The sequence below is a fragment of the Fusarium venenatum genome, assembly GCF_020744135.1.
Source record: "Fusarium venenatum strain MPI-CAGE-CH-0201 chromosome Unknown EDB82scaffold_3, whole genome shotgun sequence".
Lineage (NCBI taxonomy): Eukaryota > Fungi > Ascomycota > Sordariomycetes > Hypocreales > Nectriaceae > Fusarium > Fusarium venenatum.
In genome coordinates, this window is record NW_027072131.1 from 872453 (window position 1) to 885277 (window position 12825).

At 48.2% G+C, this 12825-nt stretch overlaps 4 protein-coding genes and 1 non-coding gene across 5 annotated transcripts; 4 read left to right on the forward strand and 1 right to left on the reverse strand.

The window, feature by feature from the left end:
* Nucleotides 1–612: 612 nt before the first annotated feature.
* On the forward strand, nucleotides 613–2383 carry EDB82DRAFT_431345 (cAMP phosphodiesterases class-II-domain-containing protein; the record flags this gene model as incomplete). Its single annotated transcript, XM_025726484.1, has 2 exons — nucleotides 613–654; nucleotides 917–2383. The coding sequence occupies 2 exons, from the start codon at nucleotides 613–615 to the stop codon at nucleotides 2381–2383; spliced, it is 1509 nt and encodes a 502-aa protein (XP_025581046.1).
* A 243-nt stretch (nucleotides 2384–2626) lies between these two features.
* Nucleotides 2627–3968, reverse strand: EDB82DRAFT_503328 (uncharacterized protein). Its single transcript, XM_025726485.2, has one exon. The coding sequence runs from the start codon at nucleotides 3773–3775 to the stop codon at nucleotides 2693–2695; it is 1083 nt and encodes a 360-aa protein (XP_025581047.2). The 5' UTR covers nucleotides 3776–3968; the 3' UTR covers nucleotides 2627–2692.
* A 328-nt stretch (nucleotides 3969–4296) lies between these two features.
* Nucleotides 4297–7327, forward strand: EDB82DRAFT_503329 (uncharacterized protein). The gene has a single exon (XM_025726486.2). The coding sequence runs from the start codon at nucleotides 4438–4440 to the stop codon at nucleotides 7159–7161; it is 2724 nt and encodes a 907-aa protein (XP_025581048.2). The 5' UTR covers nucleotides 4297–4437; the 3' UTR covers nucleotides 7162–7327.
* A 221-nt stretch (nucleotides 7328–7548) lies between these two features.
* On the forward strand, nucleotides 7549–7639 carry EDB82DRAFT_t171. Its single transcript has one exon. It is a non-coding gene; the product is annotated as a tRNA-Arg (tRNA).
* Nucleotides 7640–8088: 449 nt separating this feature from the next.
* Nucleotides 8089–9754, forward strand: EDB82DRAFT_206981 (Tricarboxylate/iron carrier). The gene is made up of 3 exons (XM_025726487.2): nucleotides 8089–8463; nucleotides 8531–8664; nucleotides 8727–9754. The coding sequence occupies exons 1-3, from the start codon at nucleotides 8360–8362 to the stop codon at nucleotides 9548–9550; spliced, it is 1062 nt and encodes a 353-aa protein (XP_025581049.1). The 5' UTR covers nucleotides 8089–8359; the 3' UTR covers nucleotides 9551–9754.
* The last annotated feature ends 3071 nt before the right edge of the window (nucleotides 9755–12825 follow it).

The following is a 12825-nucleotide window of genomic DNA, read 5'->3' on the forward strand; positions in this document are numbered from 1 at the left end:
TTTCTCGGTTTCGTTTCCCCCATTTCATCTTATCTCTTATCCTCTGGACATTCCATTCCATCATACTACAGCTACAGTTGCCGCGTTCGTTTCAAGGTTGCAACCCTTATCTCTCTCACACATCGGAGAAATAAATCCTGCTGCAGTGCAGATATTTCTTGTTAATCTTTTCCAAGTAAAATTATAACTTTACTCTCCACAGCCAATCTTATTCCGGAGAGTTGACAAGTCAACTAACAAGCTCTTTCAAAGTGACGGAGACGGCTTGAAGGAACCAAAGATCCCCAGTTTTTAACTTTTCTGGTTAAACCTTACAGACGGTACCTTACAGGCTTCTTTTAGTGGATCTACCGCCTAAACCACCCTCCCTGCCGTTCCGACCAGGGTTGCTAGGCCTAGCTACAGCTACCTACAGCTCCAGCTGCAGGGCCCTCCACAAGTTACCTCCACATTCACCCAGCTCAGTTAGATCCAATTCATCTCATCCCAACCGTCACAAATCGAGGGTCTAGTCCAAGTCCAAGCCATTGTCCTCGATTGAGTCTGTCAACAGTCATCTTTTTTTTTCGACTCTTCCATTCTCCCTTCTCTGCTTTTTACTCCCATCAAATCATGGGAGCTGACACGAAGCCTGCTTTGCAGGTGATTATATTGGTATGTCTAATAGTCTTTGCTATCATCTTGTCTATCCAGCCTCTCCATTCCTCGTTTGTTTACATTGTATCGTTATACAAAAAAAAAGGCATTGGCCATGCCATGACGTGAGAAACGGCTCGGATCAGATCCGAAAAGTGAAGAAACGCGTCGCACCATGACTCGTCCAGTGGCGCTTCTCCTACATTCTCACTATCATCATGACCTGTCTCTTCACAGTACAACCAACTCATAACCAAACTCTCACTAATCTCATCATCAGGGCTCTGGAGGCGGTCCTCAAGAATCAAATACGACGGCATTCCTCGTTCGCTCTGTTGGTGCAAAATGGCATCGTGGTTCTATCATCGCTGTCGATGCTGGCGTTCATCTCTCTTCCATCACACGTATCATGGAAGAATCGATACCATCACCACCACCGACTCCTCCATTCACACTCACCACAGGTCCCTTTGCAGGCCTTGAGCTTCCATACTCTTCACCTGCTGCCAATGCTGCTTACATTACCCGAACTCTTGTCGATACATATCTCATCACACATCCTCATCTCGATCACATCTCAGGGTTTGTAGTCAACACAGCTGGCTTCCCAGGCACAAGACCGAAGAAACTGGCAGCTTTGCCTAGTACGATTAAAGCTTTTAAGAACCACATCTTTAACAACGTCATATGGCCAAATCTCAGTGATGAGAACAACGGAGCAGGTCTAGTCACTTATATGAGATTAGTTGAAGGTGGTAGTCCTTCACTCGGCGACGGCGAAACTAGAGGTTACATCGAAGTCGCCGATGGACTCCTCGTCAAGATATGGAGTGTGAGCCACGGGCACTGCCTTGAGAAACACAGTCATAGGGGATCAACATCAAGTGCATCCACTCGCTTCAGCAGTCATGACGCATCCATGCCTCAAGGTCCACCTGCTCGCTCAAATTCCTACTATCCAGGGTCCCTGCACCGCAGTTCAGTCTTGCTCTCGCAGGGTAGCTTTGGTTCCATCTCTTTACCTCCACCACCCGAACAGGAGCGTATGTGCGTATACGATTCAAGCGCATACTTCATTCAAGATCCTATAACCAACCGCGAAGTGCTCATCTTTGGTGACGTCGAACCAGACAGCATATCACTTAGTCCGAGGAACCTGCAAATCTGGCAAGAAGCAGCACCAAAGATCGCTTCGGGAAATCTCAAGGCTATTTTCATCGAATGCAGTTATGACGACTCGCAGAGCAACGACCGCCTATTCGGCCATCTGAAGCCCGTATTTGTCATGGAAGAGCTGCGTGCGCTGGCTACCGAGGTGAATACCGTTCGCAGCATGCGTAACGCTGATTCCAAGAAGCGCAAGCGCATGGGTAGTACGGCTGACGAAGGTCCTCGACGGAATCCCTCGCTTGCCAACTTCACATCGGAAGACCCAGTGTCTCCCAAGACGCTCAAGGCATCAACGCCAGACTTCGTGTACACAGGTCCCGAAACACCTCCGACACCGCACCTCGCTACACCAACAGCAGAGTTGACACTCAACCCGTCTGATTCGATCACATCGGTACCTGCGATTAGGAGGCCTCTGGAAGGTCTTCAAATCGTCATCATCCATGTCAAGGACCGACTAGACGATGGTCCCAACGTCGGAGATATCATACTGGAGCAATTGAACAATCACGAGAGCGAGGCGCAATTTGGATGTGAATTTATCATTTCTAAGCCTGGAAAGAGCTTCTATCTTTGAGCATTTCAGCTATCGGCGTTGGGATATTTTTGTTTTTGCATTCGATCATATAGGTTTTTGTCTTATGGGTTGGAATCTGTAGGCTATGATCAAGCTTGCACTATACCGCTTGTATTTTCTTTATATATGACTCGGTTATGAATTTTCGTTTATGATAAAGCTTTGGATGACGGCTCTTGGGATGGGTTGAGCTGCATCAAATCTGGTACGATGCATTGCATGAGACACCATTATTGTCAGGCTGGGATCGTGATCTTGTTATTCTATTCGGGGTCTTCTTCATGATGAATATATACGTCTATATCTACCTTAGTTCTTTTGGTCTTTTTGGATCTTCTCAACTCCTGCTTCACCACCAACATCCTTTTCGTAATCCGTTCTAGTAAGCTCAAACGCTTCAGTGACTCTTCCATACGTAATGCCTCCCAATCTGCTAACCGGCCTCAACACAGCAGGATCAACCAAGTTCTTCTCCTCATTCAGCGCATCCTCGCGAACCCAGAAGCGCGTGCCTTCAAAAACAGCCATAACTCCAGACTTGTTGCCCGGTCGTGCCTTGCTGTCGAACTCCTTGATCATGTCGAGCTTGCACTCGATGCTGACAATAGCCTCGCGCACACGAGCACACTTGACAGTCTCGCAGTCATATGAGGGTGTGAGGCCTGAAATGTCCCACTCGGAGACGCCGTAGGGGGCATTCACACTGCATGAGTTTGCGGCTTCGATAAAGTGCTCGGAGATGATGTTGATGACACACTCGCCCGAATCAGCGACGTTGCGTAGAGAGTCCTTGGCAGCAGCGAGACTGGATGAGAAGCCAACGACAAACATGGGAGGATCGTGGTTCATCATGTTGAAGTAGCTAAAGGGCGCCAAGTTCTTGTGAGTGCCGTCGGGTGCTTGACTGCTCACAAAGGCGATAGGACGGGGAACTATGGCGGAGATGAGGAATTTGTAGTTGAAGCCCGCAGGACGACCCTCCTCATGAGGATTTATAGTGACGTGCTTCTTATCGGCATCATCCTTTCCAAGCTTGTTCGCACCCGCACCGAAAGCCCAGAACGCATCAACAGTCTTGGTGTAGTGAAACTCAGAGGTGTTGTCAAACTCGGGGCGAGAAGCCTCGACGCCCTTGAAATCCGGGTGAGGATTGCGCTTGATATTATCTCCCATTGTGAACCGAGATGTACTGAAGAGTCGTTTAGTTGAGTGAGTTGTGAGCGGTTTGAAGAGGCGGTTCAGTCTATGCATGGGGATGGGAGTGGGAGTGGTTTTAAAACTATGGAGATTCTTTTGGTCTCCAGTCAAGGAGAATAACAAGAGGGGTTTCCCCGGGTAGTCTATCAGGCTTGGTAAGGTTGCTAAATCTGTTTGTAATGCGTGATAAAGCATGGTGGGTTGTATTCCCCACAGCTTTTGTGTGACCTCATTGATATAGAGTCAGGTAGCGACGCTGTTTCGGCGAATTGTATGTTGGCCGAGTCATTGAGATGCTGTTAACCGAGGGGTTTGCAGGAATAAAAACTAAATTTGCTACCTCAGACCCATTGCCAGCTCGGTAATAAGAGATATTTTACGAGCAAGTCATCTCTGGTCAATGTTGATAAAAACCGACTTTAAGTGTCTTGAATTACCCCACGTTCTCCAATCGCTAGGTTCATATATTTTTATTATTGACGAATAGTCTCATTTGCATGCATCGACATGTTTATTTTGGCTTTATTTAATTATGACTGCCTTATTGCTGATATAATAATTTAGTGCTGATAATGGCATTTATCTCAATGAGTACTCTGACTCTATACAAGCTGTCTGTTCTTAAAGTCTGGAATTATAGGGTAATCGTCAGCTTACATAACCATCCAATTAAAGTTGTGCATGTGACAGCGCGAGCCAGTTAACGCGGCAAGTGCAAAGAGTCATGCCGCGCTGTAGAAAAAAAAAAGTCATCGAGTCAACCAATGCCAAAGAATACCAGCCATGAAATAAGCCATTGATGCAATTTTTGTATCACGCTTTTTTCCTCTCTGCATCATTTCTTATAAATCTTTCTCATGCAGGCATGGGCCAGTCGACGTCTCCCGCATTTATTTGCTTCCTTTAACCGTCCATCATTACCATATATTCAATCCCGCAGCTGCCCCTCCTCAACTGGGCCATTCATTTCCAGACGGTGTTTCTCGCCTAGCACCCGTCTATACAGGCTCAAATTGGATCGAGATTTAATATCCAACGAATACACCACTGATTTTACAGCTGCAATGTCTACCTCAATAGAGATTGTGTCTGTACCCACTGTTGACACTCCTGGCACTTGTCTTCTTGTTCATACCGACCAGCGCACATATGTCTTCGGACGCCTTGAAGAAGGCACTCAGCGTGCCTTCCAGAGCCGCAAGGTTCGGATAGGATCAACCGAGCATGTCTTTCTCAGTGGCACTGTCTCGTGGCAGCAGGTTGGAGGTCTCTTCGGCTACGTCCTTACAGTTGGCGGCGTCTTGGACGCGAGCAGAGAGCAGGAGGCGGCCGAGAACCTGAAGAGGAAGGAGAAGGGTCTGAAGGCTCTCAGGGAATCTTCTCGTCATCCTATTCATATTCACGGTGGCGAGAACTTGAACCATACCCTGGCCGCATGCCGTTCCGTCATTCTACGGCAACCCGTTACTGTCAAGACGCATGAACACAGAGAAGATCCCCGCCTCGATACCATCGAAAGCCTAGAACCGGACTGGAAAGACGATTCACTTCGTGTATGGAAGATACCAATTCAACGAGAGCGCTCTAGTAGCCCGCAGAAGCGTCGTCGTTCCAGTGTCGAGGCAGATATTGACTCCTCAGGGCCACCATTTAAAGGATATCCATCTCTTTCGGATCCCGAATATGCCGGCACCTTGGTCGAAAAGCTCATGTTCAATGGTGAACTCGCTAGAGTAGGTTATATGGGCACAATTGTTCATGTGAAGCTGGCGACCGTCAAGCCTGAAGACACAGTCTTTGTCTTCCAGGGTCAACACAAGGGTTCCCTTGGAGTCTACAAAGGTCCTAGGCCCGGTGACCCAAACTTTGAGGACAAGGGTGAAATCGTATGGGTATTTGGTAGATCTTCTAAATCTTCACCCGATGGCTCTCTCAACGTACTACACCGGCCGATGCCTCCTACGATATACAGCCAAACCTCCATGTGCTACCTAGTCAAATGTCTTCCTCGCCGAGGTAAATTTGACGCCCAAAGGGCCAAGGAGCTTCAAGTACCCGTGGGTGATTACAGGAAGCTGATCGCGGGTGAAACTATAAAGACAGAGGCAGGTGTCACTGTGACCCCTGAAATGGTTGTCGGTCCGGAAGTGCCCGGTCCTGGATTCATCGTTGCTGACATCGAATCACACGATCTTATCGACTCTTTCATTGAGCGACCAGAATGGTCAAATCCCGAACTGATGACCGACGTTGTTGCTATGTACTGGATCCTGGGTCCTGGGTTGATAACAGATGCCAGAATCAAGAAGTTTGTCGATCAGCGCCGTAAGGTGAAGCATGTCTTCTGCGCAAAAGACATATGCCCTAACGTGATTTCCCTTGCTGGGCCTGCTCAGTTACAGACCAAGTTGCACATCATTGACCCTGACAGATTCAATCTACTCAACTTTGACAACAACTCCAAGGCAGAATTGCCTATTGGACATGTCGAATATGGCCGTACTGGAAACAAGATCACCCTCATGCCCCGCCTAAGATTCAACGATGGAACCGTTACCCCCGTTGTCAATCTTCTAGATGCAGCCATGGAAGTCAACCAGGAGATTCTTAAGCTAGCGGAGCAGGCTCAAAAAGAAACCTCGGACCCCGAGTTTCTACGGAAGCTAGAAGAGGACGAGAAGGACATTCCCAACCGAGATACTGAGATCATCCCTCTTGGCACAGGCTCTTCACAACCGGGCAAGTACCGCAATGTTTCATCCACACTGATTCGCGTGCCTGGCATCGGCAACTACCTTCTCGATGTTGGTGAAGGTACCTTGGGCCAAATTCGACGTCTCTTTGGAGAGGAGGAAACAGGAAATATCTTGCGAGACTTGAAGTGTATTGTGATTAGCCATCTTCACGCCGATCACCACCTTGGTACTCCCAATCTGCTCAAAGCTTGGTACGAACACACTATCAACGATAGCAATGCAAGATTGGCCATATCTTGTGTAGGAAAATACATCGCCCTTCTGGAAGAGGTTGCCCAAGTCGAGGACTTTGGTTTCCACCGACTACACTTTCCCCGTCATCGTGATGAGGACAATGGTGGGGATAGCGCCGGGGGGCGTTGTGAGCTCAAGGAAGACACCTTTGGACTCAAGGCCATCACGCGTGTCAAGGTTCCTCACTGCTGGCTCGCAATGGGCACAGAGCTGGAGCTCACATCTGGCTTACGCATTGCCTACTCAGGTGATTGCCGTCCCTCGATGGACTTTGCCCGTGCATGCAAAGGAGCCCATCTCCTCGTCCACGAGTGCACTTTTGACGACGACATGATATCTCACGCTAAGAAAAAGATGCATTCCACCATGGGCGAGGCTCTGAATATTGCGCAAGAGATGAAGGCGAGGAAGACGCTGCTGACGCATTTCTCGCAACGGTATGTCAAGTCTGACTCGATAAAGGAGGACGAGCGATTCAAGGGCGGTAATGTGCTCATGGCATATGACCACATGAACGTCAAGCTGGGTGATTTCAAGAAGGCGGCTGCTTTCCAGCCTGTTATTGCTAAGCTACTGGCACAGGAGGACTAAAATAGATGCTGGGGGTTTGTAAGAATAGCAGACCAGGATAGAATGTACTACTACGATTTGACGATTACTACCCCTTATTGGAAGTGATGATGCTTGTCTAGTTTGAATCTATCGAGCCCCTCTAGCAACAGATTAGTCGTTCAAATTGTAAAGTTCTCTTGGAAAGTCAACATCATGAACCGTCCTGTGTGACTATCTGATTTCACCAGCCCTACGCCTTATCCCACAACCACAACTCAATCCAATACCTTGGAAACTCTAGAATTATAATCAACCATCTAATCAAAGAAAAACAAGTTCAACTTTCCCAATCCAACGCCTCGAATCGGTAGTTTCAGAAACATGGATACCATTACCGCCCTCAAGCCTTATCAAACTTAAGATTCCGGCCGCGTGGCCTAATGGCTAAGGCGCTAGATTTCGGTTCTCCAGCACCCGTATCCTCTAGAGATTCCAGGTTCGAATCCTGGCGTGGTCGAAAATCAGCTGGAAAGTTATGTTTTTGCTGGTTGCTCTTTTTTTTTTGCAGTGTGAACAAAACTCTATGTGTAAAACTCCCCGCCAATCGCGGCTCGTGGATATGTTGATTAACTATCTTTGGTCTCTGATATCATCTTGTTCAGGTACTGTACGGGGGCCGGCCCGGTATAAGTGAGCCCTAAAGTTTAATAAAGTGTTATCATTTTGAGATTGCTCTGTATTGTATCCTTTGCCCGACCAGACACGCTGCGGCAATAGTTACTGAATAAAATAGTTATTTTTCACATATCATCGGAATCACTCCCGATTATACTTGTCCCATGCCATAATATGCAACCCCACGATCCGCGTCCGTAGGCCGGGCCGGGGTCTGCATGTACGTAAAGTGATCCAGCTACCGACTCCGAAAGCGGGCCTCGAGAGCGGCTACGTTAGCTTATCGTCGCGTTTATTCAGAGCGCCCTCCATGGATTTTTTTGTCCCACATTGGTGGTCATTCGGGCATTTCTAGTCCACAAGAGCCCCCTCTAGAGGTCAATTAGTGACCTTTGTTTAATTTACTTCAGGGAAGCTCGCTTCTTCATCTTTCTGGGTCTTTGTCGCCATCTTCGTCTCACGTTCGTTGGTCATCCTCTTGTTCGCGAACAACTCCCCTCCGTTATCTCGACCCCGACAAAGACTCTCCGTCGAAGTCTATAAACGATAAGATACGCAGAACATGTCGGCCTCGCTCCCTGGTTCGCGGGAACTCCCCGCTTCCCAGCATGATCTTGGGACATATATGGGACGGGTGCGCCATACCATGGGGATCACAGACCCCTCGTAAGTACAATTGATGGTTCTGTGCAGTCCAAGTATCATGAGCTGACCGAGCTGGCGCAATCCCCAGGACCCTTCTCGCGGGCAAGACCGGACTCGAGGCGGCCAAGAAGTTGGTGACGGATTACAAGACCGGCAAAGTCGAGCACATGTCGCCAGCATTGTGGCATGCGAAGAAGGTGGTCGACTCTACACTGCACCCTGGTATATATGGCCCTGGCAGACATGTGTGATCGTAACACAGCTGACGAGACACCGTGTAACAGATACCGGCGAACCCATCTTCTTCCCCTTCCGAATGTCCTGCTATGTCTTCACCAACCTTGTCGTCACCGCCGGTATGCTCCAGCCCGGCATGGGAACGGTTGGCATTGTGGGATGGCAAGTCTTCAACCAGTCTCTCAACGTCGCATTCAACACCGCCAACAGTAACAAGTCGTCTCCCATGTCGACTTCTGTCTTGGTCAAGTCTTACCTCTCAGCTGTCGGAGCTTCTTGCTCTGTCGCTCTCGGTCTCAACGCTGTTGTTCCTCGACTCAACGTCACACCTTCCACCCGGGCCATCCTCGGTAGACTCATTCCCTTCGCGGCCGTCGCTACAGCTGCCGGTCTCAACACTTACCTCATGCGCCGCGACGAGATTGTCAAGGGTATCGATGTTCGGCCTGTCCTTTCAGAGGACGATAAGAAGAAGCTCGTCGCTGAAGGCAAGTCAGAGCGAGATGTTCCTTCGCTGGGCAAATCTCAATCTGCTGCTCAACGTGCTGTATACCAGACCGCTGCTAGCCGAGTCTTCACTGCGTCTCCCATCATGGTCCTCCCCCCAATGATTCTGTACTATATCGAGAGTAAGCAGGCCTGGTACAAGAACCTCATGGAGAAGGAGTGGGTTCGTGCACGACCAGCACTGATCAAGGGAATTCCCCTTGGTATCAACCTGGGTCTCATCGCCGCCACCTCTTTTGCCGTCCTTCCTTTTGCTTTGGCTGTCTTCCCCCAGTACCAAGAGGTCAGCGCCGAATCACTTGAGCCTGAATTCCATGGCAAGGGAGGCAAGGATGGCAAGGTTGTTTTCAACCGTGGTCTGTAAAAGATCACTCGACCTTAAACACATGAGCTGAGCTGAGCTTGGTAATCGGGAAAGTGAAATATATATCACCCCAGCCGTTGACAAGTTGATGGTTTCGCCCATGACTTGCGACAACCTGAGTCTGCTTGGTAAACAAGCCCAGGGTATGTTAGCCACTCTCAAAAGAGACGAGAGCAAAAGATACTCCCTCGTTATTTTGATGGCATCAAAAGATGGTTCACCATAGGGACGGCGTTTACAGGATAGATAAAGACTTTTTGCGTATCAGAGGTATACCGCAATGCGAGAGAGAAAAGGCTGCTTCAACTCGTAGATGGCTCAGTTGATCGATAGAGCTAGACTTGTTTGTATCATCAGTAGTTATATAATGGACTTATAACACATGTTAACATGTTGACCGGTTCGTGGTCAACTCTTGTCTCGATACGACCCGGATCTTGACCACATTGGTGATGAGAATATAATGTCTCGCGGAGGGAAGCTAGCCGGCCACAATAAGCATGCCAATAGAAGCATTCGGCTGGGAGATTCCCGAGACTCAGCCTCTTTGTCTAGAAACTTATCGCCGTAAGAATCATGCGAGTATACAACAGATAGCCAAAGACAAGACAACAAGACTCGTAATCGAAATGCGGAAATCCATTCACATGGCGTTAACATTAACGCCAAATTCGAGATGCCAGGCAACGCGATACAATTTGGTAATATTCAAACCGTTGGAATCACCAAGTAACAGCTAAGGGCTTTTGTTCTTCCATTCGTACACGAGAGAGACGTAGTCAGGAGTTTCGCCACCGATCGACAGGCCTAGCCTCGACTGTGCTAAGCCAACGTGTTCTCGCCGATTGAAGGAATGAAGCCAGGTAAATGGCAGGACTGTGTTTTGGAACAAATGGAAGATGGGATAATTATCCAGAAGCTTCTCTGTACTGGTTGTTATCGTGCAAACGGCTGTAACATTTGTATACAGAAGATCTACACAAAGTGACGGGATATGACCCAGTCAAGTCTGTCGAAAGAAGGTCATAGACATCGCGTTTGGTGACGATTCCGAAGTGGGGCACGTATGGACTTGTCAATCCTCTTGGATTGCGTAGAAGGGGCCACTGTTGAGACTGTTTGGACATTCTGAAGCTAAACAGGAAACGCCAAGTTAAACAGCGAGTTGTGCTATACGAACTCAAGAGTGAATCAAGTCCTGTATCAATCTCGGGTTTGCCTAAAGGATTTGTCAAGCATGTAGCGTATCGGTTCAACATAGTGAAACTATGAATAGCACTGCATGACAGCTGTAAACGATAAGTCTTGCGATCAAATGTCCGGCTAGATGAATCGTTAAGTGCACGGGAGAAGCATCGACTCCAGGGACGACTGAGCGTCAACAAGTGAGGAATAAAGCCAGGGCAGCCAATAGGGAATCATGAACTGACAGGTCAGTTGGCCGTGGCGCACAGAGAACCAGGAGTATCCCCCACTGGCTGTTACCGATCTTTACTGTTCTAAATGCAGACGCCTAGTCTATCTGGTGCTCAAGAATCGACAATTCTCACATTGAACATCTATCTGGTGATAACGACCTACCCCGAAGGAGGATAAATGATGAGTTCAGAGACCCATCTGAAGCTATAGAATCGAACGGGCTCATTGATCAAAATGAAGGGACCTGGGGTCAATGACACGGATGTAGGGATCCATCGCGTTGTGGGACATGGGCATATGCGTTAAGTGGTTAATGGGCGAATATTCGTGCAGTGTTTGTTTGAATAACGGCGACCAAGCTTCATGTTCCACTTGTAACGACAACAAAGATGACCAAGCTTTTCCAACAATGGAGGATTGTTCGCACTGACAGCTTCATTTGATTTGGTTAAATGCAAGTTTTGGTTGTGTTGCATCACTCAACATCACTCAACACAGAAGCTTATGTTTGGCTGTAGGGTAATGCTGCGACGAATAATGTCGGACGAGGATCGTGAGGTGACGGAGCCTCTCAGTCAGCCCGAACGAATGGATCGGTAGAAGTCCAGACGACCGCCCACTGACTGGTTACTGGAGGGTGGTGCAGAGAAGCTCTGGAACGACGGCCGCAAATCCGGATCCATTCGAGACAGACTGGTGCCGTCTCTGCAAATGTGGGGTTCATTGTTGTTTGTTTGGGGTCTCAGACGAGCGACGGCTGACGGATTGATAGATTCTTTCCGTAATCGTCGTGAACACAAGACAAACTGAGCAGGGGAACCGCATCCTCTTGATAGTTAGTGTTGCTATCTGTACGCGTCGATTTGGCCCATCTGATATGCAGAGCGTGAACGAACAAACCATGTATAGACTCAACACTTCAAGACGACAAGGCACGGGGCCGCCAAATCGTCGAGGGTTGGCTAAGGTCCACTACCGGCGTCACCCTGCCCCGGGGCGAAATGTGGTAGATACAGTGCCCAGCTAGACTCGCCCAGATGATGAAAGTTGAACTTTCTTTCAAGCCGTGGAGAGGTACCAACGGGCGAGCCGAAGCATATTTTGCAATGCGTTCCTGACTTTACCACAATGTAAAAGGTCCGTTGACGGCATGATAGAAAATTCCAAATGGACGGAAAGGACAGGGTATGGTTTGTTCACGTTCTAATTCGAGATCGGTAAGTCTGTGGATTTGTGTTTCTGTAGGGTCGTGTTCAGCTTAGGTACAGCACCATGGCATGGCGTTCCTGCCCGTGAATGGGCCTCATGACGTATATCAAGCAAGCATAGCGAGAGTAACATTTTAATCCACCGTGTAATTCCTTATAAGCTCTTTTAAATTGGAGAACTGAGCTCAACTCAAACGAAGAGTAATGTCAGTTCTGGGATGCATGTGAAGATAAAGCAATGTGAGCGAGGGTCAAGGCATATTGTGTTTTCTTTTTCTTTTGGTTGGCGCAGAGCAGTCTAAAAGAAGAGGAGTGAGCGGAAGGTACTCCCATCATGAAACCTGTAATGTACCATGGCGTACAGAACTGAACTAAAACAAACAAATGATTCAAAGAGTGTACCTGCGGGTCAGCAGTGCCTTTGTACCTGCGGCATCAGTCACGAAACGGGCCCTCCTTTCAGGTCATCCTCTCCTACCATCATGACACGATAAGAGCCTTGGAATTGGCAGAAACAAGGCAAACTTCAGAGAGTAAAACTGACTAGATATGAAACAGTTTTCTGGTATTGATTAATGTACCAAAATCTAAACCCTTTGTCTCTTATTCGAGATTTGTTGGTGAGCATTTTCTGCTCTATTAATCCTT

Bases quoted from the DNA above. Each gene is read 5' to 3' on its own strand.
- EDB82DRAFT_503328 (XM_025726485.2), bottom strand. From the start codon at position 3,775: ATGCTTTATCACGCATTACAAACAGATTTAGCAACCTTACCAAGCCTG.
- EDB82DRAFT_503329 (XM_025726486.2), top strand. From the start codon at position 4,438: ATGCAGGCATGGGCCAGTCGACGTCTCCCGCATTTATTTGCTTCCTTT.
- EDB82DRAFT_206981 (XM_025726487.2), top strand. From the start codon at position 8,360: ATGTCGGCCTCGCTCCCTGGTTCGCGGGAACTCCCCGCTTCCCAGCAT. The intron at 8,464-8,530 runs GTAAGTACAATT...CGCAATCCCCAG, and splicing joins ATGGGGATCACAGACCCCTC to GACCCTTCTCGCGGGCAAGA. The intron at 8,665-8,726 runs GTATATATGGCC...ACCGTGTAACAG, and splicing joins CGACTCTACACTGCACCCTG to ATACCGGCGAACCCATCTTC.